General features: G+C 38.0%; 2 protein-coding genes across 7 annotated transcripts in view; one reads left to right on the top strand and one right to left on the bottom strand.

Moving 5' to 3' along the window:
* The window catches only part of LOC141416613 (uncharacterized), a 92,308-nt gene extending 77,373 nt beyond the window's left edge, over nt 1-14,935 (top strand). Inside the window, exons 2-4 of the mRNA XM_074053668.1 lie at nt 9,481-9,607; nt 9,822-9,870; nt 10,524-14,935. Of these exons, the coding sequence (XP_073909769.1) occupies nt 9,481-9,607; nt 9,822-9,870; nt 10,524-13,665 (3,318 nt within the window). The 3' untranslated portion in view covers nt 13,666-14,935. The remainder of the gene's footprint in view (nt 1-9,480; nt 9,608-9,821; nt 9,871-10,523) is intronic.
* LOC109674122 (uncharacterized) overlaps nt 1-23,694 on the bottom strand; it is a 387,761-nt gene that overhangs the window by 155,359 nt on the left and 208,708 nt on the right. The window lies entirely within an intron of this gene.

Below are 23,694 nucleotides of genomic sequence, written 5' to 3'. Positions count from 1 at the left end.
AAGAAAAGTCTGGAAGGCCCAGGCTTAGAGAAAGACACCTTCATATTTTTCCTAATGGGGAAAAAAGTTGGTGCATTTGGAAGGTGATGTGGGTGTGTAGTATAAATTACAAATTTGCCCTTGATCTAATGTCCACATATGAGGGAGAACATACGATTTTTGGTCTTTTGGGTCAGGCTAACCTCACTCAGAATGATGTTCTCCAATTCCATCCATTTACCAGCAAATGATAACATTTCATTCTTCTTCATGGCTGCATAAAATTCCATTGTGTATAGATACCACATTTTCTTAATCCATTCCTCAGTGGTGGGACATCTTGGCTGTTCCCATAACTTGGCTATTGTGAATAGTGCTGCAATAAACATGGGTGTGCAGGTGCCTCTGGCGTAACCTGTGTCACAGTCTTTTGGGTATATCCCCAAGAGTGGTATTGCTGGATCAAATGGTAGATCAATGTTTAGCTTTTTAAGTAGCCTCCAAATTTTTTTCCAGAGTGGTTGTACTAGTTTACATTCCCACCAACAGTGTATGAGGGTTCCTTTTTCCCCTGCATCCTCGCCAACACCTGTTGTTGGTGGTGGTGTTGATGATGGCTATTCTAACAGGGGTGAGGTAAACAACTTCTTTATATGCTGATGCTTGTACTATACTGATGACCTGTGGTGTTGAACATTTTTCCTACTTGTTCCTTCATGTTACTCTCACCCCCACCTCAGCCATTCCTCTCTGCCTGTCATTCTTCTTTTGCTGTTCCTTTGTTCTGTGTAAATGGTTTTCTTCTACTAATAAATATACCTATTTATTTGCTTATTTTTTACTCAGGGTCTTGTGATATTTTTCAGCAGTCAATATTCTCACTTTGAAAATAGAATTTTGGACCCAGGGCCTAAGCTCCTTAGATGCCACATTCTACTTCCAGCCAATTACCCTTCAATTTGAAATAAAGAAGCATGGTGAAGGCAGGGAAAGGAGAATTATTACACACCTAGGGGATATGCTGTGGGATGAGGCAGCATAAGCTCTGAGCTCATGTTCACCATCTGCAGGGTACACACATGAAATATAGATTTAAATAGGCAAAGAACTGGGGGCAGGGACCAATGATATGCATGGTTAAACAGTTCAAGTCACAGCTGTTGTCCACTTGTTATAAATTAGTGGTAGATTTGGGAGAGGGTCTGGAGTTGTCATACAGAGGATGGTCTACTGTTGGGGGTAGATTTGGTTTCAGGTCATGTGGAAAATATCTATCTTCTTCCTAGATTCCAAGGGTGGTGCAAGGTGATTACAGAGAATGGCTCAGAGAAAAGACTGATTGAAAATGGGGTGGTGCCATGGTTTTTCATGCTTTTAGTGGATTCTGGACTGAGTATGGAATCAATGTTTTTTGCAAAAGCAGTCAGGAACTACTGCATTGCTTTTTGAAAGAAGATCCACATTTCCCTGTCTCTTTATATTTGTTGTTAATTGTTCCTTGTGTGTGAAGAGTGGTTATGATATTATCTTAAAGAACAGTTTTTCCACAACTTTTCTGGGATCACAGGATGTCTCCATGGGAAAATGAGTGTGAAATTCTCTCAGCATATTCCAGGCTCTATTTCCCAGTGTAAGAAGAAGGGTCCATTCTGAAAAGCAGATTCTGCTGAAGTACAATGAGTCCTCAGGCTTGACTAGGTAGGCACCAGGGAGGAGGCCTTAAGTGCTGAGGGCTGTTCCTGGATTCAGTTATTTAGTTTTTGCACTCTCCCTGGTCTGGGATCACTTCTTGTGTTACTCTGATCTCAAGAGGTGGGTTCTGGATTGCTAGCACTGAGAAGTGCTTAAGAACCACTAAATCACAGGTGGTGTAATGAGGACCTTCTGCTTAATACAAGAAATGCCTTCTAATCTCTGCCATTTTCTGGATCACATTGTGCTGCTGTGAGCAATTCTATATAATTTAATCTCTCTCCTTAAGTGACCTGTGCATCATTCCAGGTGAGTTAGGAGAACTTAATTCATCAAAGAAGCCTGAAACACTGTTTGTAACTGGCATTCCAGACCCTAGGAGGATGAGGAGGTAAGATGGCCTGAAAAGATTGGTACAGATCTAGTCCTCCAAAGTACATCACTGCGTTTTGTTGCCTCAGTCACCACTTGTGCAGCTTTGTACTTTTTCTTCTCTACCCTGGGGTGGGATGGTTCAGATGGGTGAAATCTGGGATCCTGTCTTCTATGTGCAGCGAAATAGCCCTGTTAGGACTTCTTAGCACCTGAGCTCTAGGTCTCCTCACCCTTCAGTGGAGGGAGGTTTGGGCTTCCTCCATTATCCTTGGGGCATTGGTGATTACCCAGAATAGCAAGGTATTTAGAAGCTAATGTCAGAAAAGAGCCAGGTCCACAGCTCAGTTCTTCTTAGTGCTGTCATAAATTCCTAAACTGAACCTGTCTTTGCATTGCCCAGCTCATGGCAATGGCTCTGCATGTAAATGTGGGGTTCATGACAAAGGAGAAACGTTGGGAAGGTGTTGAAGGTTTGAGGTTTTTGCAATCTCTGACATCATTGGAGTTGTCTAGATAGTATGTTCAAACTTTAATTTTAGATGGAGAATGGACTGACCATATTGAAGTAGCAGTAGCAGGACAGCACCACCTCAGAGGTCTGCAGGGTCTCAAAGGTGAGATAGAGCAGGACTGTGCCTTCTAGGGAGGAGCATATTGTTGTGGATGACTATGGGAGAGGAAGGACAACAGAGTGAGTATGATCAGCTCCTGGACCAGATATCCTTTCCCCTGAGCTGAGATTGTCTTCAGGTGACCATAAAAATTGTTCCTTGTGGTTCCTTAGGTTGAGGGTGGGTCGTAGAATTCATCAGTGTCAAAAAGGAGACAAGGTTCAGGAAAATTTGCTTGTTAAGGGTTCTGTTTCTTCTGACCAATTTAGGTGAAGTTTTTGAGGCAGAAAATGGGAATATCAGAAGTGTGAGCCTTACCTCATTTTATGTTTACTGAAGAAAGACATGTAAGTGCAATGGGCACACAGAAGATGGTGTTATTTAATCACAAGTGTTTTCTAGGATTACTTTGCTTTCATAATATTTCAGCTGTTTGTAGTTCCTTTTTTGTGGTATTGTGGTTTGAATTCATTGTCTAACACTTGCTAGGTAGGCCCTATACCACTTTAGCCTCCGCACCAGCAATTTGTTTGAATTTTCATTAACAGAGTTGATCTTGTCAGAATGTACCTTTTGGCAATTGAGAAAGCCTGTGAAGTACAGTGTGGAAACAAGACGCCTTTGGTTTTCTCTGCTAGATCGCAGGTTTTATTAGCTGGAGGGTTTTTGGAGTGTATGGAAGTGGTGTGATAGCTACAACTTCTCTTCTACTTAATAATTAGGTTCACTTGTTGGTACACCAGCCCGTTTTTATGGCAGGTTTTTTAAAGATATGGTCTTACAAACCATTTGCCTGGTGTGGCTACAAAACATAATCCTCCCTATCTCTGCCTCCTGAGTAGCTATGATTACAGTTTTGAGCCTCTCACCCTCAGCTTGTTCTTACTTTCTTGTGTGGTAATGGGTAGATTGAGGGACTAGGTGTGAGAAATCCTTGTCCATAAAGACAAGTGACTGATACCAACATAATGTGACAACACTAGGCCTTTTGTCCTATTCTGTTGAAGTCACACATGCCCTGCCCTACAAACTGATCCCTCTGTGAAATCAGTGGCTATATCCTTAGAAGTTGAGTTTGGAATATTCTCAGCAGACTCCTCGCTCCATTTCCATATGAAAGAAATATAGTTCTTTTGGAAAAGCCAGGTGCAGGTTCTGCTTAAATACAGCGCATCCCCACAGTGGAGAACATAAGGTCCAGCTAGGAGGCCTGGTCTCCTAACATTTGTGCCTAGAATCATTTATTGGCCCTTGAATTCTAATTCTACCTGGTGGGTAGAATTCTTCTGTCACACAGATTTAAGGTGACAGGGCCCAGGTTCAATAGCTAATGAAGAGGTCTGGAGGGAAAGAACCATGTAGACACACCAATTGACCAATCAGAATCTGGTGGGAGGAAAAACCACCGTCTAATCCTTGGGAAATGACTTTCTGGTTCCCATAATTTTCTGAATCACTGAGATTTCTTCTGATAATGGACACTTTTGGACTCAATCAAACTCCCCTGTAATGTGTGTGCTCAGCTAGGTTGGAGGGCAGAATCCCAATCACCATAGCAGGCAGAAGTAGAGTTTGTAATGAGTGTCCCTAGTCTCAGGATGATGAGGAAGTTGGACCTGCTTCAAGCAGTGGTGAGAGACATTGGTCTCTCCAGAACAACACTGGAGTCTGGGGCCTTAGTTGTCTGCAGTGCCTTGTGGTCCTCCAACCTCTCTATTAGGTGTGGAGCTGCAAAGATGAGCAGGAACCTGTTATTCTGTCCTCTACCTCTAACTAGCTTGATCCATCCTGGAGTTCTCGATTCTGTTCCTAGATAAGGTGGTGGTGGGAGGGAGTAGTTTCCAAGCAGCAGAAGCTGGGATCCTTGGTGTCCCTGCTCCTTCCAAACTTTTTCAGGGTAAAATTCATAATCCTGAATTATGTAAAAATGTGGAATCAGAGTCTTGAATGCATAACAAGATCCCAGGCATGTACTACATAGGGTTCTTGTACACCCCTAAATTTACAGAGTGCTCACATTGCACAACTCACTGCAATTATGGTACCCTGGCATTTGGGTTTCAAATGGGAGAGGTGAGATTGGAAAATTATCATAGGTTTATGAACATAATTGATTTTCTCTTTGGACTATTTTCCAAAAATGAAATGCAGATTGAGGTAAAACATGATCTTAGGGTCTCAGTGGCAGGACAACTCCAAAAACAGAGTGTGCAGGTGTCTCAAGGCACCTGCTGTTTTTTCAAGAGTGGTAAAGCAGAGACAAAGTAGTAAAAACAAATCTGAGAGGTTATAAGTAAAAGAGGGGCCCAAATTAGCTCCTAGACCAGAGATCCTTAGCCTTGAGACTGTTTCATGTGACAATAAAGGAAGGATTGATATAGTTGCTCAAGCTGAGGGTGAGCCAGAGACTGGCTGGAAAGGGCAGGGAGTTTCATTAGGATACTTTGTATAGTTAGGGTTCTTTTTCAGCTGATCAAGTAAGATGAATTTGAGGTGGAACATGGAAGAATCAAGTGTGTGCTTCCCTTATTGGGCATCTAAGTATAATGGTAACATGAAGGATGGTGAGGTGGTGGTCTTAACCACTAGTGTTACCATTACTTTGCTTAGGTAAGTTTTCAGTTGTTTGCATTTTCATTCATAGAATTTGTCTATTCACAATATAATTTGTGACAATTCTGGAAGCTGGGATGGATCAGCTGAAAGAAAGGAGTTATTCACTTGAGAGTTTATTCTTTTGGGTGATATGTTTAAAAAACTGCATTTGCTCTTCATCACAGGTTCTGGCACAGAATTACTAAAACTCTTAGAATGTCTTTACCAATAGGAACAACTTTGGTTATTGTCCTTTGCCCCTTTCATTGTTTTCTGAATATCTGCTAGTGAGGTGATACATGGTACCATCCAAGATGAACAAGGTGACCTCAAACCATGATCCTACTGCCTTCAGCATCCCAAGTATTTAGGATAACAAGTGTGAGCTGCCAGACTCCAACAAGTTCTTCCTTCTACATTGTGTATTACAGTCAACTTTTATTTTGAAAATTGAACAATTGTTTACTTGGTTTGAAATAGGAAGATAACACTAGGAAAAAGTCAATGAAAATAATAGACATAATCCTATTTTTATAGTTATAATTAAAACTTGAATTTCTTTTTTTTGTATCATTTTGTTTAGTTTAGTTTTTTCCAGTGCTTGGGATAGAACCTATGACCTTGCTCATGCTCAGAAATTGATCTACCACCATGCTATTCATTTCTCTTCTCAAGGATTCAGTTGTTTTTATATTTCAAAGTTTTTGGTGAAGTGCAAATATTTCATGAGCTCCATCCTCCAAAAATAATGACAGCAAAAAAGACAGGAAGTGTAGCTCAAGTGGTAGAGAATCTGCTTTGCATACATAAAGCCCAAAATTCAAAGCCTTGTCCAACCAAAAAATAAAAATGCAAAAATGATGATAGATAACTCAACATGCTCATCAGTCAACTGGATGCAAGTGTTACAGAATTCATTAATCAACACCAAATAAAAATTTTTTTATGAACACAATGACTGTTTCCCAAAAAGTAATGTAAAACTATAGAACTCAACAAAGTCTGGTGTTCCCTGAGAAGAAATCTGATGTTCCCTGAGAAGTCGCTGAGACACAGATTATTGCTAGTGGGTGTTCTTTCCTTTCTAAAGGTATAACTGTGGCTATTATGGGACTGTTTTCTCTTCAGTGGTTTGGATTTACACTTCTTTATGAACACATGAAGAATATCTGTGAGGCTCAGAGTGAAAGGTAGCTGCATTTTGGTCATCTCATAGAGACCAAGTTTTTGCATTTGACAATTTTTTTTAGTAGAAACTTCAAGTGACTGAATTGAGATGTTCTGTATGAGAAATATAATTGTAGAAGCCTAAGTTTTCTCACTAGGGGATGGGAGTAAAAGGACACGATGGGCTTCTAAAGTTACATCCTCAGGTTTCTGTGATGATCAATAGAAACTTACGTCTTGCATGGCTCCTTTTCAGTACTGAGTGTGTTCTGCACTCATGAAGTTTTAATCGAAGCATTGCATTATGTGGGTAGTCCCAAAATTAAGGAATGCAGATGTCCCAATTGCTAGGCAGAAAAGATCTTTGGTTCCCAAGAAAGGGGAAGAACTTGGGAGATAAAAGATAATGACAGGTGGCTAAATAAACTTTCAGTGCTAGGAAATTGTTCCTGGTGATAATTCTGTTCTGAGGGTGACAGTAAAGAGGGCCTTTCTGCTGATTCAAGGTGGGTAACAGTGTGCATGACTGCAGGAAGAACAGAAAATTTTTAAATATTTGCTTCATAAGCATTTTCTTTGCACTATTTTGTAGAAACTGAGAAAATCTGAGAGGCAGAATATATCAGAAAGACAAGTTTGGGTTCTTCCTGCTACTGGAATGCTTTTGTGCATTCAAGAGATGTGGGTATTCAGTAAAATTTTTACAATTTGGTTATTGTGTGATTTTTCTGGCATACAGATGACCACAACTTTTAAGGCCTTAGGAACTTGATTAAGTAACCAAACTCATAATTTTTTGACATTAAAGGTGATGCACAACCACAGACAATGGAAACTTCAGTGAAAAAATCACAGGGTAATTCTGTAATACATGGAAAGATCTACACATGCATTCACAGGAGGTATCCAGTTGTCCTGGTAGATGTGAATAAAAAGTCTCTGTACACACATTACTACAGTAGATGGCTACCACCTTAATCCTTTCCCTACTTTTTCCATGTTATCCATTAAACTGTGTACTTCTATTTTTCACTCTTTGGAAGTAGAAAAAGCATTAGAGCTAATCCATGTAAAAGCCTTCTGGGTGCTGTTTTGAGTGTTTTTCACACAAACAACCTCATGTGATATAGAACTAAACTATTTTCACTTTTGTTTCAATGGTCATGGTTTTTGGGTCTTTTCTAGGAGTCCTCTCCAGGATGTGAAAAATAGTTCTGATTAACATTTCTAGGTCCAGTGGGTATTAGAATCAATTTCAAGACTCTATTTCATAATTAGAAGTAGAGAAATATTCGTGGAGATTGCAACAATTGCCACTGCAAGCATTACACTTTTCTTATATATTTGGATTTTGAACAGTTATTTTACTCAGCTAAGTTCTAAATCAGTGGCATAGATCTTGATTCATACATGATGTCTTATGTTGCATTTCTCACTCACATTCTCATTCATTAGTGTACGCAGTCCACTAATCCTGTAGTTTTGCTTGTATTGCAGATATTTATTCTCATTGTTTGTCTTCTGCCACTGTTGTATGTTTCTTGTATAGTGACTTTCAAACTGCTCTTCTTTTTGTGTTACTTTCACTCAGAGACTTCATACATAGCTCTTGAACTGGAGATGTACCTGGGATCACTTTGAACATATGCTAGTTCTACCTTAGTTTTGCAAATGCTGGTTGATAGATATGTGACACCATGACTTCAAAATATTCAGGTTTTATCTTTCCTATTTCCCATGCAATTGGAGCATTGTCCATGACATTGCAGAATACAATATGTGTTTCCAAGGAGAAACTGTATTGCATATGTTGTGCTTTTATCCACCATTTTACGATATGTCTTCTGTAATGAATCAATTTTCTCTTACTTTAAAGTCAAAGGAAGACTGGTTCCCTTTACTCAGAGGCCTACTAATTAATGTCTTTCTTATAGTATATTGTCCTTAATAGTGTAGATTGAGCATTATTAATATTACACAAAACCACATTTTGTGTTCTGTCCCTTGTCCTCTCCCATTGTTCTTCATTATTACTCTTCCATTTTTGACACTGGTTCTTGCTATGTGCATCACTCTAATGTTTAACCTGTGATTGTTCTGGTGGAATTCCAAGATTAGTTCTCCATAAGTGGGTCAAGGAATCGATTTCTTATTCCAATTATTTTCAACTGCTGTTTGCAATTTACGACACCAATTATACTTTGAAAGTAGTTTTGTTCATGAGTTTGAAGGTGTATTTTAGAAATTGCAAAATTGTATAGAACTAGATTGATGTGATGACTTGTTGAAATCCATCTATTTCTAGGGACACATGCCACATTTCTCCTTTCATTCACATTTCTCCTTTCAATATTATCTTTTTGCATGCTAAAGCAAAACTGTAACTTTATCTGAATGAACCTTCATGAGTCTTATTTAACTTTAAATTTGGATTACTCTGTTCTAAACCAGTTGGAAGCTCCTAAATGTTCTCTCTTGATACAGTCACCAAGGAGGAACTCAATTCCAAAAAGTAATTTTCAAAAAATTTTTTGTGAAGAGATATTAAATACTATTTGTCATACCAACTTTCTATTTGTTACCATGAGTGCATTGTGAGTATTCTTACTACAGACTCCCTCTGTATATATGCCATAGGATATTATTGCAATAAAGTGTTTCAGGACACTCCCCTTTTTACACTTTATATTTGCTTTGGTGAGGTTCATCCCATTAGCAGTTCTACAATGCCAGTAGACATGAAACTTTTACTCATGTATTAAAAACATTATTAATACAGTCTATTTTCACCTGGTATTACTCTCATGGGAACTAAGAAGAAGGAATTTATTAGTAGGTTGCTAAAATCTCAGTGTATAACATGTAATTTTGTGGCCAGTGAGATGTCAGAATTACTATGAAGTGCCGGTGAGTGTAGATGGAGAATGAGAGTGTGATAAAAATGCAATGCATTGAATATGCGGAGAGCACATCAGCATGTGAATTTATTATACAGAGATTGTCTGTTTCCACTGCTGTGACACTCACAATTCTTCTCACAAATTTGTGTGGGATATATTAGGAACCCCTGACATTTGAGGACGTTGCTGTGAACTTCACCCTAGAAGAATGGGGCTGTTTGGATCCTTCCCAAAAGAAGCTGTACAGAGAAGTGATGCTAGAAACCTATAGCAACCTGTCCTACATAGGTAAATATGGGATCATTACCTTATTCAAACTGTGCACTACTGTTCTGGCTCATTGGTGCTATTGTCTCTTGGGGTGTTTAAAAAGGGACAGTAATCGTTCAAATACATGCATGATCATATTATACCATGAAAATAGCTGAGGTCTCAAATTGTTCTTTCATATTGATTAAATACTAATGATTTCTCTGTGTCTATATCTTATGAACAAATGAAGAAAATGAAAATATTGAAGAGAACTTCAGGAATCCCAGAAGAAATATGAGGTAATTTGTACTCATAACTAAAACAGTGGACATTAGGTGTAGCATTAACAAGAAGTTTAAAAACCAAGAAAATGAGAACACAATTTCTATTTGTAAATTGCTAAGATCAGTGAGAAGTTTCTCTAAGATTGGAGAAACAAGTTAAGCATCCACAATCAAAAAATTCAAAGTCTGATATCTGTCATTTTTCATAATATGTTTTGTCATAAGAAATCACAAGAGACACATCCTGTTGCTCAATATACAAAAATAATCTCACTCTGTGCACAAACTAATTTAACTATATTATATCAAATTGCATCACAGTGGATTATCAATGCGCACTGGTATAGACTGGCACATTTTTCACGTTTTGTCCTCTTGTTCATTCTCATATTTTACAGTCGAACTTGCTTTTGATCAAAGTCATCTCAAGAAGCACTTTAAGTATATTACAATGTAATAAAACTATTCAGTGTTGTCAAACACCTAACATGGAAATAGTATGATGGAAACACATATGAACACCACTGTTTTGGTAATAGCTGGCCTCTCGCCCTGCTGCAGAACATGTAGTACATTTGTTTTCATAAATCCTTCCTGTAACAAACACCATAACTTCTCTTCATAAATCATTAGTTGCATAACAATGATAATCATTTTCTGTTTTACAGACCTGAAGTGTTAAAGAGACTCAAGGAACATAAAGTACGTTTTCAATGTGGAGAATCCATTCAACACACTCTGGAGAACATTGTAAGCAAGGAAACTCTGCTAATAACAGCACCATGTAAAAGCAATACATGTAATGCTTATGGGAAAACCTTCATTGATGGCAAGGCTCTTCTAATCCATGAAAGGATGCACAATGTAGTGAAATCTCATGGATGGAAGCAATGTGGAAAAGCCATCACTCCATCTGGTACCATTCACATTCATGGAACTTCTCATGTCAGTAAGAAACCCTATGCATGTAACCAATGTGGGAAAGCCTACACTCATTCCAGTATCCTTCATATTCATGAAAGAACTCACACTGGAGAAAAGCCCTATGAATGCAAGCAATGTGGGAAAGCTTTTCCTCAAGCCATTCATCTTCGAATTCATGAGAGAGCTCACATTGGAGAAAAACCCTATGAATGTAAGCAATGTGAGAAAGCCTTCACTCATGCGTGTCACCTTCGAATTCATGAAAGAACTCATACTGGAGAGAAACCCTATTTATGTAACCAATGTGGGAAAGCCTTCACTCAAGCCAGTTACCTTCGAATTCACGAAAGAGTTCACACTGGAGAGAAACCCTATGGTTGTAACCAATGTGGGAAAGTCTTCACTCAATCCAGTGGCCTTCGAATTCATGAAAGAGCTCACACTGGAGAGAAACCCTATGGATGTAAGCAATGTGGGAAAGTCTTCACTCAATCCAGTGGCCTTCGAATTCATGAAAGAACTCACACTGGAGAGAAACCCTATGGATGTAAGCAATGTGGGAAAGTTTTCACTCAATCCAGTGGCCTTCGAATTCATGAAAGAGCTCACACTGGAGAGAAACCCTATGGATATAAACAATGTGGGATAGCCTTTAATGAAGATATTCACCTTCAAATACATGAAAGAACTCACAGTGGAGAGAAGTCATATAGATGTAAGAAATGTGGGAAAGCCTTTACTCATGCGTCTCACCTTCGATGTCATGAAAGAACTCATAGTGGAGAAAAACCCTATGGATGTAACCAATGTGGTAAAGCTTTCACTCAAGCCATTCACCTTCGAATTCATGAAAGAACTCACACTGGAGAGAAACCCTATGGGTGTAAGCAATGTGGGAAAGTCTTCACTCAATCCAGTGGCCTTCGAATTCATGAAAGAGCTCACATTGGAAAAAAACCCTATGAATGTAAGCAATGTGAGAAAGCCTTCACTCATGCATGTCACCTTCAAATTCATGAAAGAACTCATAGTGGAGAAAAACCCTATGGATGTAACCAATGTGGTAAAGCTTTCACTCAAGCCATTCACCTTCGAATTCATGAAAGAACTCACACTGGAGAGAAACCCTATGGATGTAAGCAATGTGGGAAAGTCTTCACTCAATCCAGTGGCCTTCGAATTCATGAAAGAGCTCACATTGGAGAAAAACCCTATAAATGTAAGCAATGTGAGAAAGCCTTCACTCATGCATGTCACCTTCGAATTCATGAAAGAACTCATAGTGGAGAAAAACCCTATGGATGTAACCAATGTGGGAAAGTTTTTGCTCAAGCTAGTTACCTTCGAATTCATGAAAGAACTCATACTGGAGAGAAACCCCATGGATGTAAGAAATGTGGAAAAGTTTTCACATATGCTTGTTACCTTCGTTATCATGAAAGGACTCATAGTGGAGAAAAACCCTATCGATGTAACCAATGTGGGAAAGTTTTTGCTCAAGCTAGTTACCTTCGAATTCATGAAAGAACTCATACTGGAGAGAAACCCCATGGATGTAAGAAATGTGGAAAAGTTTTCACATATGCTTGTCACCTTCGTTATCATGAAAGGACTCATAGTGGAGAAAAACCCTATCGATGTAACCAATGTGGGAAAGTTTTTGCTCAAGCTAGTTACCTTCGAATTCATGAAAGAACTCATACTGGAGAGAAACCCCATAGATGTAAGAAATGTGGAAAAGTTTTCATATATGCTTGTCACCTTCGTTATCATGAAAGGACTCATAGTGGAGAAAAACCCTATGGATGTAACCAATGTGGGAAAGTTTTTGCTCAAGCCAGTTACCTCCGAATTCATGAAAGAACTCACACTGGAGAGAATCCCTTTGGATATAAACAATGTGGGATAGCCTTTAATCAAGACATTCACCTTCAAATACATGAAAGAACTTACACTACAGTGAAATCCTATGGATGTAAGAAATGCGGAAAAGTTTTCACATACGCTTGTCACCTTCGTTATCATGAAAGAAGTCATAGTGGAGAAAAACCCTATGGATGTAACCAATGTGGGAAAGTTTTTGCTCAAGCCGGTTACCTTCGAATTCATGAAAGAACTCATACTGGAGAGAAACCCTATGGATGTAAGCAATGTGGGAAAGTTTTCACTCAGTCCAGTGGCCTTCGAATGCATGAAAGAGTTCACACTGGAGAGAAACCCTATGGATATAAACAATGTGGGATAGCCTTTAATCAAGACATTCACCTTCAAATACATGAAAGAACTTACACTGGAGTGAAAAGCTATGGATGTAAGAAATGTGGAAAAGTTTTCACATATGCTTGTCACCTTCGTTATCATGAAAGAACTCATAGTGGAGAAAAACCCTATAGATGTAACCAATGTGGGAAAGTTTTTGCTCAATCCAGTGGCCTTCGAATTCATGAAAGAACTCACACTGGAGAGAAACCCTATGGATGTAAGCAATGTGGGAAAGTTTTCACTCAGTCCAGTGCCCTTCGAATGCATGAAAGTGTTCACACTGGAGAGAAACCCTATGGATATAAACAATGTGGGATAGCCTTTAATCAAGACATTCACCTTCAAATACATGAAAGAACTTACACTGGAGCAAAAACCTATGGATGTAAGAAATGTGGAAAAGTTTTCACATATGCTTGTCACCTTCGTTATCATGAAAGAAGTCATAGTGGAGAAAAACCTTATGGATGTAACCAATGTGGGAAAGTTTTTGCTCAAGCCAGTTACCTTCGAATTCATGAAAGAATTCACACTGGAGAGAAACCTTATGGATGTAAGCAATGTGGGAAAGCCTTTAATCAAGCCATTCACCTTCGAATTCATGAAAGAATTCACACTGGATAAAAACCGTATGAATGTAAGCAATGTGGGAAATCTGACATTCATGAAAGAATTCACACTGGAGAGAAACCTTATGGATGTAAGCAATGTGGGAAACCTTTAATCAAGCCAGTCACCTTCAAATACATGAAAGAACTCACACTGGATAAAAACCCTATGAATGTAAGCAATGTGGGAAATCTGACACTCAACTTACTCACCTTCAAGCACATAGAAGAACTTACACACAAGTGAAACTTTATGTGTATACACAATGTGAGAAAGCCTTCACTCATTCCAGTGACCTTTGAAAGAACTCACTGAAAACCAACCTTATGGGTGTAACCAATGTGGTGAAAATGTTCACATGCCCAGTACCCTTAAAAACATAAAGGTACTTAGATTATAGAGAGTAGCTATCGATGTGAACAACTTTCAGTGACATTAACAAATGTGAACTCACTGTGCAGAGAAGGTCTATGAATGCAAGGAATAAGAGACAATCTACACCCTATCCAGTATCTTTCATACTCATCAAAGAACTCAAACAGTATAAACCTTGTGGGTGTAAGCAATGTGGAAAGCCTTCCTTAGTTCTGTTACCCTTCAAGCACCTGAAATATACACTAAGGTCATGATAAAACATTCACATACCCCAGTCTTCTTGAACAACATGAATGAATCCAGAAACACTACCAATGTAAGTAAGTTAGGAATGCCTTCACCTTTTGCAGTAATATTCTTTGACAAGGCACCATGCTATACTTTTGTGTGAAATGTGGCTAAACCGTCACACATTCCTGCGCTTCTTCAAAACCTACAAAATTTAAATGGAGAGTAATTGTATTAGGGAAGCAATGTGGAAAGTTTTTTTTTTTGCTGGCCATGGGATTTGAACTCAGGCCTTTTTGATAGCTGTGTTGATATTATATCATATGAGCCAACCCAGCCGTCTTCTTGTATGTGTTAAGTATTTTTAAGATAGGGTCCCTCAAAGTATTTGCCAAAGCCACCTTCAAAACATAATCTTCCTGATTACTCCTGTCCACCAGGTAGGACTAAGGTTTGAGCTATTGGTTCCCAGGTCTGGAGATTCCCTTCTTTTTTCCACTGAATTCAAATGCCCTAAGGAATTTATTCTACTTAGTATTTTGCTCTATAGTTTACACTGTGTTGCTGTAATTAGAGATTTGTAAATATTCCTGAGAACAGAGTGAGTTAGGCACACAAATCACCCCTTACCTTTGATAGGCAAACACCAGAAAATTCTCCCAATAAAGCATGTGCTGAGGTATTGTGCCTTCACTGTGCTTCTTTCAATCTAACGTCTGTCTCCTCATCAATCTCTGCATGCATTTTAGTCCAACATGCCTTGTTTCCAGTCACAGTAGGTACTCAGGAGGCAGAGATCAGGATGTTTGCAGTTTGTACATGAAACCAACCAGGATAATTAGTTCCTCAGGCCACAAGTTCACATCCCAGTATGCCTCAAGAAAACCTCCCATAAATTTGTCTTATGTCACCAAAATGTCCTTGATGCTGATTTGGAGAATATTTTGATTTGGATGGTCAGGCTGAGGCTGTTGTTTATGGTAGGGTCCCAGGCTTTCAAGTCAGGAAGACCTTGGTGTATCACAGGAATTTCTTAGTATTAGCTCTCTAGTCTAGTATGTGATTCTTTATGAACAGAAAGCCATGATTCTCAGCTATCATGTTTCCTAAATCATTAATTAGTCCTCATCAGAGACTTCTTACTTCTTAGCCAAGACAGTTTCACCCCAGCAGCCATGATTCCATCCTCTTTGCTATCCAATGAAATACAAGGTGAGACTGTTCTCATTTTTGTTCTGTAACTGAGTTGCTGCCTTTTTACATGGGTTCTCCAATACATTTTTAGTGTGGGATTAAAAGCCTTTTGCACATATATTTTGGTAATGGGTTGCCCATTCTCTTACACAGAGTGTGTATACATTTCAAAGAGCATAAAGAAATCAGGGAGACCTTTGGAAATGAGAAAGGCTAACCTGTGCTATTACTTGAAATTACTAATTTCTTAAAAATAGATTGTGATATCATAAATAAGTTGGGTTTAAATTTAGTGATTTAGGAACAGATGGGATATATTTTCAATTTACATTCACTTAACTAACCTCTATCCTGGGAGTAAATTTTCACAATAGATTTCCCACTAACCTGTGTATAGCTCCCTGGGCAGTCCATTTTCCTTGCTGCCTTAAGATAATTGCTACCTCCATGAGTGGCCTAAACAGGTCTCTGTGATCGTTCAGTTGTATAAAAAAATGCCTATAAACTATGGCAAAAATTTGCTACGAGGACAGAATTGGGATCAGGCTGACCCTCTGTGGTGCTCATAGCCTTTGATAGGCTGCTCTCCAATTTGTTGAAAGGAAGGGACCATGAGGGTAATTCATGTTCATCATTATGAACAAAATTGAGTCACATACTTCTTCAGATTTATGCATAGAGGATGTAAAAGTAGATATCCCCAAACACAGAAGATTGATAAGAAATTTAATAGCAACATTTTCAGCCTCCACAATGAACAATGCATTGTCCATGATGAAAGGATATGCATTTTGTATGAACTGAAGGCAAAAGAGTCCCTCTAGAAAAGCATTAACTTCCTTCACCTGAAATCATAAGAACAAATACCAGAAACCTGAAGTGTCAGTGAAGAAAGGCTGATAAAAGACAGTGTAAATGTCCCCAGGCACACATATTTTCATAGTCTTCTGATCACAGTGGAATTGAAATATTAATGTTTCACACAGAAATTCGACATTGTTACAAAACACTTTTTGAACCTCCATGAGTAAACCAAATCAGGAACTACAAGGATGAACATGAGGCAGTAAAAATACAAAATATTTTTCCATACAATTTCTTTTTTTTACAGTTCTTCCTAAATACTTCAAAATTCATTTATAGTTTTTAACTGCAAAACTTATGTACAATGGAATGCACAAATCTTATTTGTATATTTACTGAGTTTTGACAAATTTACAAGTCTGTTTAAACCCAGAGTTCATTAAAATTTTAAACTTTGGTACTGCAAGGAGTCAATACGTTTTCTAATGCCCCTTCTCGGTCAATCCCTACCTCTAACTTCCAAATAACTAGCATTCCTAGGAGTTGAATCATACTGTGAGTGATTTTATTTTTAGTTATTGAATTTTATAAATTTCAGACATTAATATTTCAAAATATTCAGAATAAATATGACAATTATATCAAGGATGTTAGCATTTTGATCACAGAAGCACTTGCTTGAGTGTAGTTTTAGTATATGTTTATTAATCTTCTGAAATATACATGTCAAAATTGGAGCTAGGTATCTTTTTTTAACTTTTTTGTTCATTTACTCACCTGTGCATACATTCTTTGGGTCATTTCTCCCCCCTGCCCCCCACTCTCCCCCTTCCCTCCACACTTTGTTCCAGGCAGGTCCTGTTCTGCCCTTATCACTGATCTTTACATTGGTTCCTGATCCCCTGCTCATGATAACCTGTTTTTTTAAGGTCTCTGTAGTAGTTCTTCTGGAGTGGGGACATCAAACACTTTCATGTTTTGGTTTTCTACCTATTCCTATATATCCCATATGTGCACTCCCCTTGTATTGTAATCCAAGTCCATGGTATTTGTTGTTATCTGTCCTTTTGAATTTCTGATTTTACTGGTTTGGGTTTTTTCCTCCTCAATTTAGTCAGGTTTGCCAGGGGTTGGTCAATCTTATTTATGTTTTCAAAGAATCAGCTTTTTGTTTCATTGATTCTTTGTATGTTTTTTGTTGGTGTTTCTATTTCATTGATTTCAGTCCTTATTTTGATTATTTCTTTCCTTTTGCTTGTTTTGGGATTTGTTTGTTCTTGTTTTTCTAGGGGTTTGAGCTGTAGTGTTAAGTTATTGATGAGAGATCTTTCTGTCCTTGTGATATATGCACTCATGGCTATGAACTTTTTTCTTAGGACTGCCTTTGCTGTGTCCCATATGTTCAAGTAGGTTATGTTTATTATTGTACTCTGATCTCTGACAGCTTGGAATGCTGACTGTGAGAATCCAGCTTTTTTTTTCTTCTGATTCATTTATTCATGTTTTGATACAGGGATACACACATAACCAAATGGGCAAAAACACATTCTTGATTTTCTTTTGTAGTTGTAGTGGGCTTTGAAATTGGGTCTTCATTCTTGTAGGGAAGCACTCTAACAACATCAATTTTTTTTTGATACTGGGGTTTGAACTTAGTTCCTACATCTTCAGTCTTTCTAGCAGGCTTTTTCTATTATGGGTTTTTCTGAGATAGACTATTCAAACTATTTTCCCAGGCTGGCTTCCAAGAGTCACTCTTCTAATCTCTACCTCCTGAGTAGGATTACAGATGTGAGTCACCAGCACACAACTTATTTAAATATAGAAAAAATTCTATATGAGCCTGTGAAGAAAGTTTTTCAATTCAATGGGAAATATTTTTGGTAGAATATCACAGATGGCAGCACTGACTCATACTCTGTGGGACTTAGTCCACAAATGAAAATGTGACTCTCTGTGTTATGAAATCATAAAGAATGTCAAAACAGTGACAACAGAGCATTAAACCAAATTCATGTCACGTGTCTCCCTAGAGGTGCTTCCTTTTCATTTGCTCCTACTCCCAAATATGTAAAACAAATGAATGCAAAAGGTTGAGACAAATTCAGGTAGATGCAATTCAGTGTCATGCATGAACCATGGTACAAATTAAATGTCTCAAAGAATGAGGTTTCCACAAGTGTCTTTCCTCTTCTTAGACAAAACAACTGCTTCTTGATTTCTTAAAGGAGTCTTCATTCCAAAGACTTTGGTTGTACCAAAGTGTTCTTGACTCCCTGCCTGACCCTCTTCCCTGCAAGATTTAGACCACCATGGAGTGAGTGGCATCAAAAGTGCGACCAATTCACACATTGACAAGATGTTTGTGGTCCTCTGTGACCAATGGCCATGCTGTCACCACTTCCTACTTGCAATGCAGCCAATTGTCCTCTAATGTTGTGCACTCAATGTAAATTACTCACTGCCAAACCGATGTGTCTGAGAAGACTCCTGTAGCAGGATAAGAATGCTTTTCCTGGCTTATCTACAGGACAGTCAGTACCCAGCAACAGCCAATGCTCAGGCTTCTTATTTCTGAAAACTTGTTCTGGTCCCCCAGAGAAGTATGCATCTAGGATAACTATACTTGTCAAAATCAAAACACTATATAAAAATCAGTCCTATTATAACAAGAGTTAAACCTACAAAAAAGAGGGAACACCCACCAGCATTTACCTGTGACTCACTTGATTTCAAGTAGTACACACCATTACACTGGCAACTCACCTACACAGGGGATACAAGACATTATTGATTTCTATAGATTGACATTATTTAAAGTGCATGTTATAGCCTAGAATGTGACAAACCTGTGGGAATATTCATTACATTGATAAAAATTTTTCTTCCCCTCTGTTGACTGATGAATTCTGTAACAACTGCATCCAGTTGGCTGATCAGCATGTCAAGTTATCATTATTTTTGCACATATATTTCTTTTTAGTGGGACTAAGTCTTGATTTCAGTGTGTCATGTTTGTAAACCAGGTCTTTGCATGAACCACATTTCCATCTCCTTTTGCTTTGGTTATTTTTCGAGATTGGTTCTCATGAACTATGTGTATTTAACCAAAAACATTGAAATATGACAAGAGGTATATCCTTGAGAAAAGAAATGAATATCTCAGTGGTAGGTCAACTGCCTATATTTGGGGTCCATCACCAGCACAGGAAAAACCTATACAAAATGATACTAACAAAAAAGAAATGAACTAAATGAATTCATCTTTTAATTACCCCTATCTGAATATAATTACATTTATTGTTTTTGTTGATTTCTTTCTAGTATTATCGTCCCTACTCCAAACTTGCAAATCAATAACTGAGGTGTCTCTCCAACAATGGTTATTTCACCTTCCAATTTAAGTGATCATTATAATGCATAATACAAATGGAAGAATTGTTGGATCCTGGTGGCTCACTCCTGTCATTCTAGCTTCTTAGTAGGCTGATGTCAGAATCATGGCTTCAGGCCATCCTGACAGGGGCATTGAGGGGAAAATATGTTTATCATTATGACCAAAATTGAGTCACATACTTCTTCAGATTTCTGCATAGAAGGTCATAGTGGGATACATCCCCATACACAGAAGAAAATAGATAAAAAACTATTAACATGTCCAGAATCCAAGAATTATGATGAGTGGACAATGCATTGTGTCTGAACTGTAGGCAAAAGGTGCACTCCAGAGAAGAATTAACTTCCTTTACCAGAAATCCAAAAACAAAGTTGAGAAAACTAAAGTGCCAGTGAAGAAAGGCTGCACGCTTTAGCAGAATCTACAAATTTGTTAGTTTTACCTACAAAAACCCTACCAGGATATCCCAATGACATTCAGAGAATAATCCTTCCAACTTGTGATACTGGATATTTGGTGTGTGTGTAGTGGGGGGATTATACATTTTGAAATTTTAAATTTTTGAACAACTTCTGTCTTGGAGAAAAATCTACTTCCCAGTGTCTTCACTGTGGAAATTGTACAACCAAAACTTCAACGTGAAGTGGCAAAAGTACTCACTATCTTAACACTAGATAAAGAGAACCACTTGTTTTGAAATGTCTCAACATAGTGATAGGAGTTAGTCTGGGATAGGCAGGGAGGGGACTGAAGCAGCAAAAAACAAGGGGTAGCAAGAACAGGGCATCACAACAGTGTAAAAATGTAATTTTACTTGTTGGAAGCAGAGTGGGGAGACTGACCAGATCTAAGTTTGTAAGGTGAATTCTTCCTATTTTGTTTTTGGTGGACTGGGGCTTGAACTGCAGGCTCTACCAATTGATCTACAACTCCAGTCTGTTTGATTCTGGTTCTGGTTATTTGGAAAAGGGATCTCCCAAACTGTTTGCCATTCTGAACTCAAACCATACTCCTGCAATCTCAGTCTCCAAGTATGTATGATTATAGAGGTGAGTCCCCATGGACCAGCATAAGGGGAATTCTTAAATATTTATAAACATCCTTTGAATCTATGCAGCTGAATAAACAGTCCATTATTATGTCTGCTGTTTCCCTCTGATCTCTGCCAGTTTTGTACATTGATTTGATCAATAGATTTTTCATACATTCTTCACAATATTACTCTTTACTAATCTCAAAGGAGATTTTTACTTGTTTTGGTTTCCAATAGTTTGAAAGTGTAAATGCTACCATACATGTGTTATTAATGGTGTATGGAAAAGGTGTTGTTTCTTCATTCCTCATGGTTTTCACTCTTGATGACATGCATGGCTACATTTCATCCTGTTTACTCACTCACTCTACTGCCTATGAAATGTGGGCTCAAAGTTCACTCTTTGACGTTGTTGACTGTTATTGATTTTGTCCCCAAGTACTTATGTGTCATAAGCCTTTATGTAGAACTGGTGAAATACTCTTGTTGTATAGACACATAGATAAACTCAAATGTAGTAGGAAATTCTGTTAGTATATGAATTTGTCTTCAGAGCTTTCATGGATATGTTCTTAGGTATTTTGTTGTTTGTTGAAACTTGGAATGACCTAATTCATTTTGCTAAAAAATTCACTCTTTAGCTGTGTGCATGTGGCTCATACCGGTAAATCCCAGATACTCAGGAGGCAGAAATCAGGAGGATCATGTTTCAACCCATCCTAGTCTATAGTTGACTTGCAATCACTTATAGCATCCACTTTCTGTGTATGCAAGTAGGTAGAAAGAAATGAAACATTTTTATACATCCATTTATTAATTTCCTCACGTTTTCTTTATGTGGTCTAAGTTCGTATATCCTTTTGCTTCTTTCTGGTGAACTCCTCTCAACAATTTTGCACAATTCAGATAGTGGTAACACATTCTGTGGATTTTATAGTGTCTTCTTTGTCTTCCAGCTGCATAACTTCAATCATTTTCTCATCACATTAGTTATTTGTTCTTTTGTCCACCAAGCACTTACAGTGGTGGTTCCATTGAACTTGTTTTATACGCATCTTCATTATTTCTGTATAATCCTTATGATGATTTCTATATCTCTGTTGGTATTTTCTTCATGCATAGGTTTTCCATTTTCCTATTTCTTCAACATTGTTGCCCACAAACCTTTGATTGTACATTAGACATTTTCTAGAGGTCTTTGTGAAATGGGGATTTTTTCAGAAATCAATACTTTCATTCAGAAAATGGAATTTTGTACCCCCAGGCCCAGTCACCTGGGATTCCACATGCCAGGTCCAGCTACTCACCCTCAAGTAGGTGAATGCAGAGAAGTGACACTTATTATAGGGCCCAAAACGTACATTGGGAACAGGTAGAGTAGCACTCAGATCATCTTCAGCCCTCTGTGGAGATAGGTTTAATAGACAAAGAACTGGTGACAGGCACCAAAGGTGTGCATCATTAAACACTTCCATTCACATTTGGTTATTTTCTCAGTTCTAATTTGAGGAGGGATTCTGGAGTTCTTATGTGAAGTATTGTCCATCCATAGAAGGGACCACTTTTGGGGATTGTATTGGTTCTCTGTCATGAAGATACTATCTATCCTGTCCTCCCTAGATTCCAAGGTGGTTGCAAGGTGACTGCAGAGTCAAGACTCCAAGCAAAGACCAATTCAAAGTGGAGTGATACCATGTTTTTTTGCTTTTAGTTAATTCATGTGCAACATAAGAACTTTATGCTTTTCAGCAAAAGCAGTTTGTCCAAGTGTTACAATTATTTTCCATTGATGATCCACATTTCTCTGTCTTACCATATTTCTCATGATTTGTTCATTGTTTGTGGAGAAGTAACATGACACTATTTTCTTCACACATAATACTCCTGTTTTCCTGTTGCATGATTGTCCACAACCCTACTTTAGGCAGTTTCCAGAAGGGATACTGAGTGAAATGAGTGTACTGCCTTAGATTTTCAGAGACCTACATTCTCATTCTTTTTCATTGGTGATGCACATTTTTTGTTACCTCTTCGTATATCTTTCTTTTTTTTTCAATTTTGTGTAAAGTGGACACGTCAATACTAGAAGGACAGATATCACAACATGTGATTCTTTTAATCTATTGTTGAAGTGGCTATATTATAGTATGTTTGTCATCTCATCGTGAACTCTGGACTGTAGAAATTTCCAGTAAGAATGTGGGAAATGCACTGTTTCCTATGGTAGAACTTATGCAATAGTTTAAAATTTGAAAATGTTTATTTCATTATCAAATCCCCAATATAAAAGGGAATAGAATTCTTCTGTGAATGTCATTGAGAGAGCCTGATAGGGTTTATGTTGATGAAACCAACAGATTTGTAGTTTCTGCTAAAGCCAGCTCCCTGGAGATTTTGGCTTTCACATTTCATTCCTTTTTGCCTTCGGTCTTTTTCAGGGACACTTTAGTTTTTCTGATCTTTGTTCTTTTGTGGATTTTAATGAAAGAAGTTAATGCTTCTCTGGTGTGCCTCTTTTGCCTTTCATTGTGACAAAATGCATTGTCTTTTCATGTTAATTCTCTGAGTCTGAAAGAGTTATTGGCTTCAACCTTCTTATCTTTTTTCTTATATGTATGGGGATGTCTCAGTGTATGTATTTTCACTCAGATATCTGAAGTAGAAGTATGTGATTCTACTTTTTATGATGATGAGCATGCATTACTTTCAGTGCTCTTATCCTTCATGCACAATATGGAGATAAGTTTACCAAAGGCCAAAAGCTCTAAAGAGAGACATGACCCAGTTCCCAATGGCTTCCCTGCTAAACGTCCTGACAGTCTGTATTCTTGGCTGCCTTGAACAAATTATTTGTAACTGAGAGATCTAGAAGAAGTGGTCTTATGTGACATACATTTTTTTCCTATAGATGATGTGCTGACATTAAAAATGCTGCAGAATGTCAATAGACAGGAGTTTAAAAAGTTTTACAAGGAGAATACAGAAAGTTAACAAAACAAAATATTTATAAAGA

The sequence above is a fragment of the Castor canadensis genome, chromosome 14 (genome assembly GCF_047511655.1).
Source record: "Castor canadensis chromosome 14, mCasCan1.hap1v2, whole genome shotgun sequence".
Classification (NCBI taxonomy): domain Eukaryota; kingdom Metazoa; phylum Chordata; class Mammalia; order Rodentia; family Castoridae; genus Castor; species Castor canadensis.
Note: the sequence above shows the minus strand (reverse complement) of the source record. Positions and strands in the feature narration are given on the sequence as shown.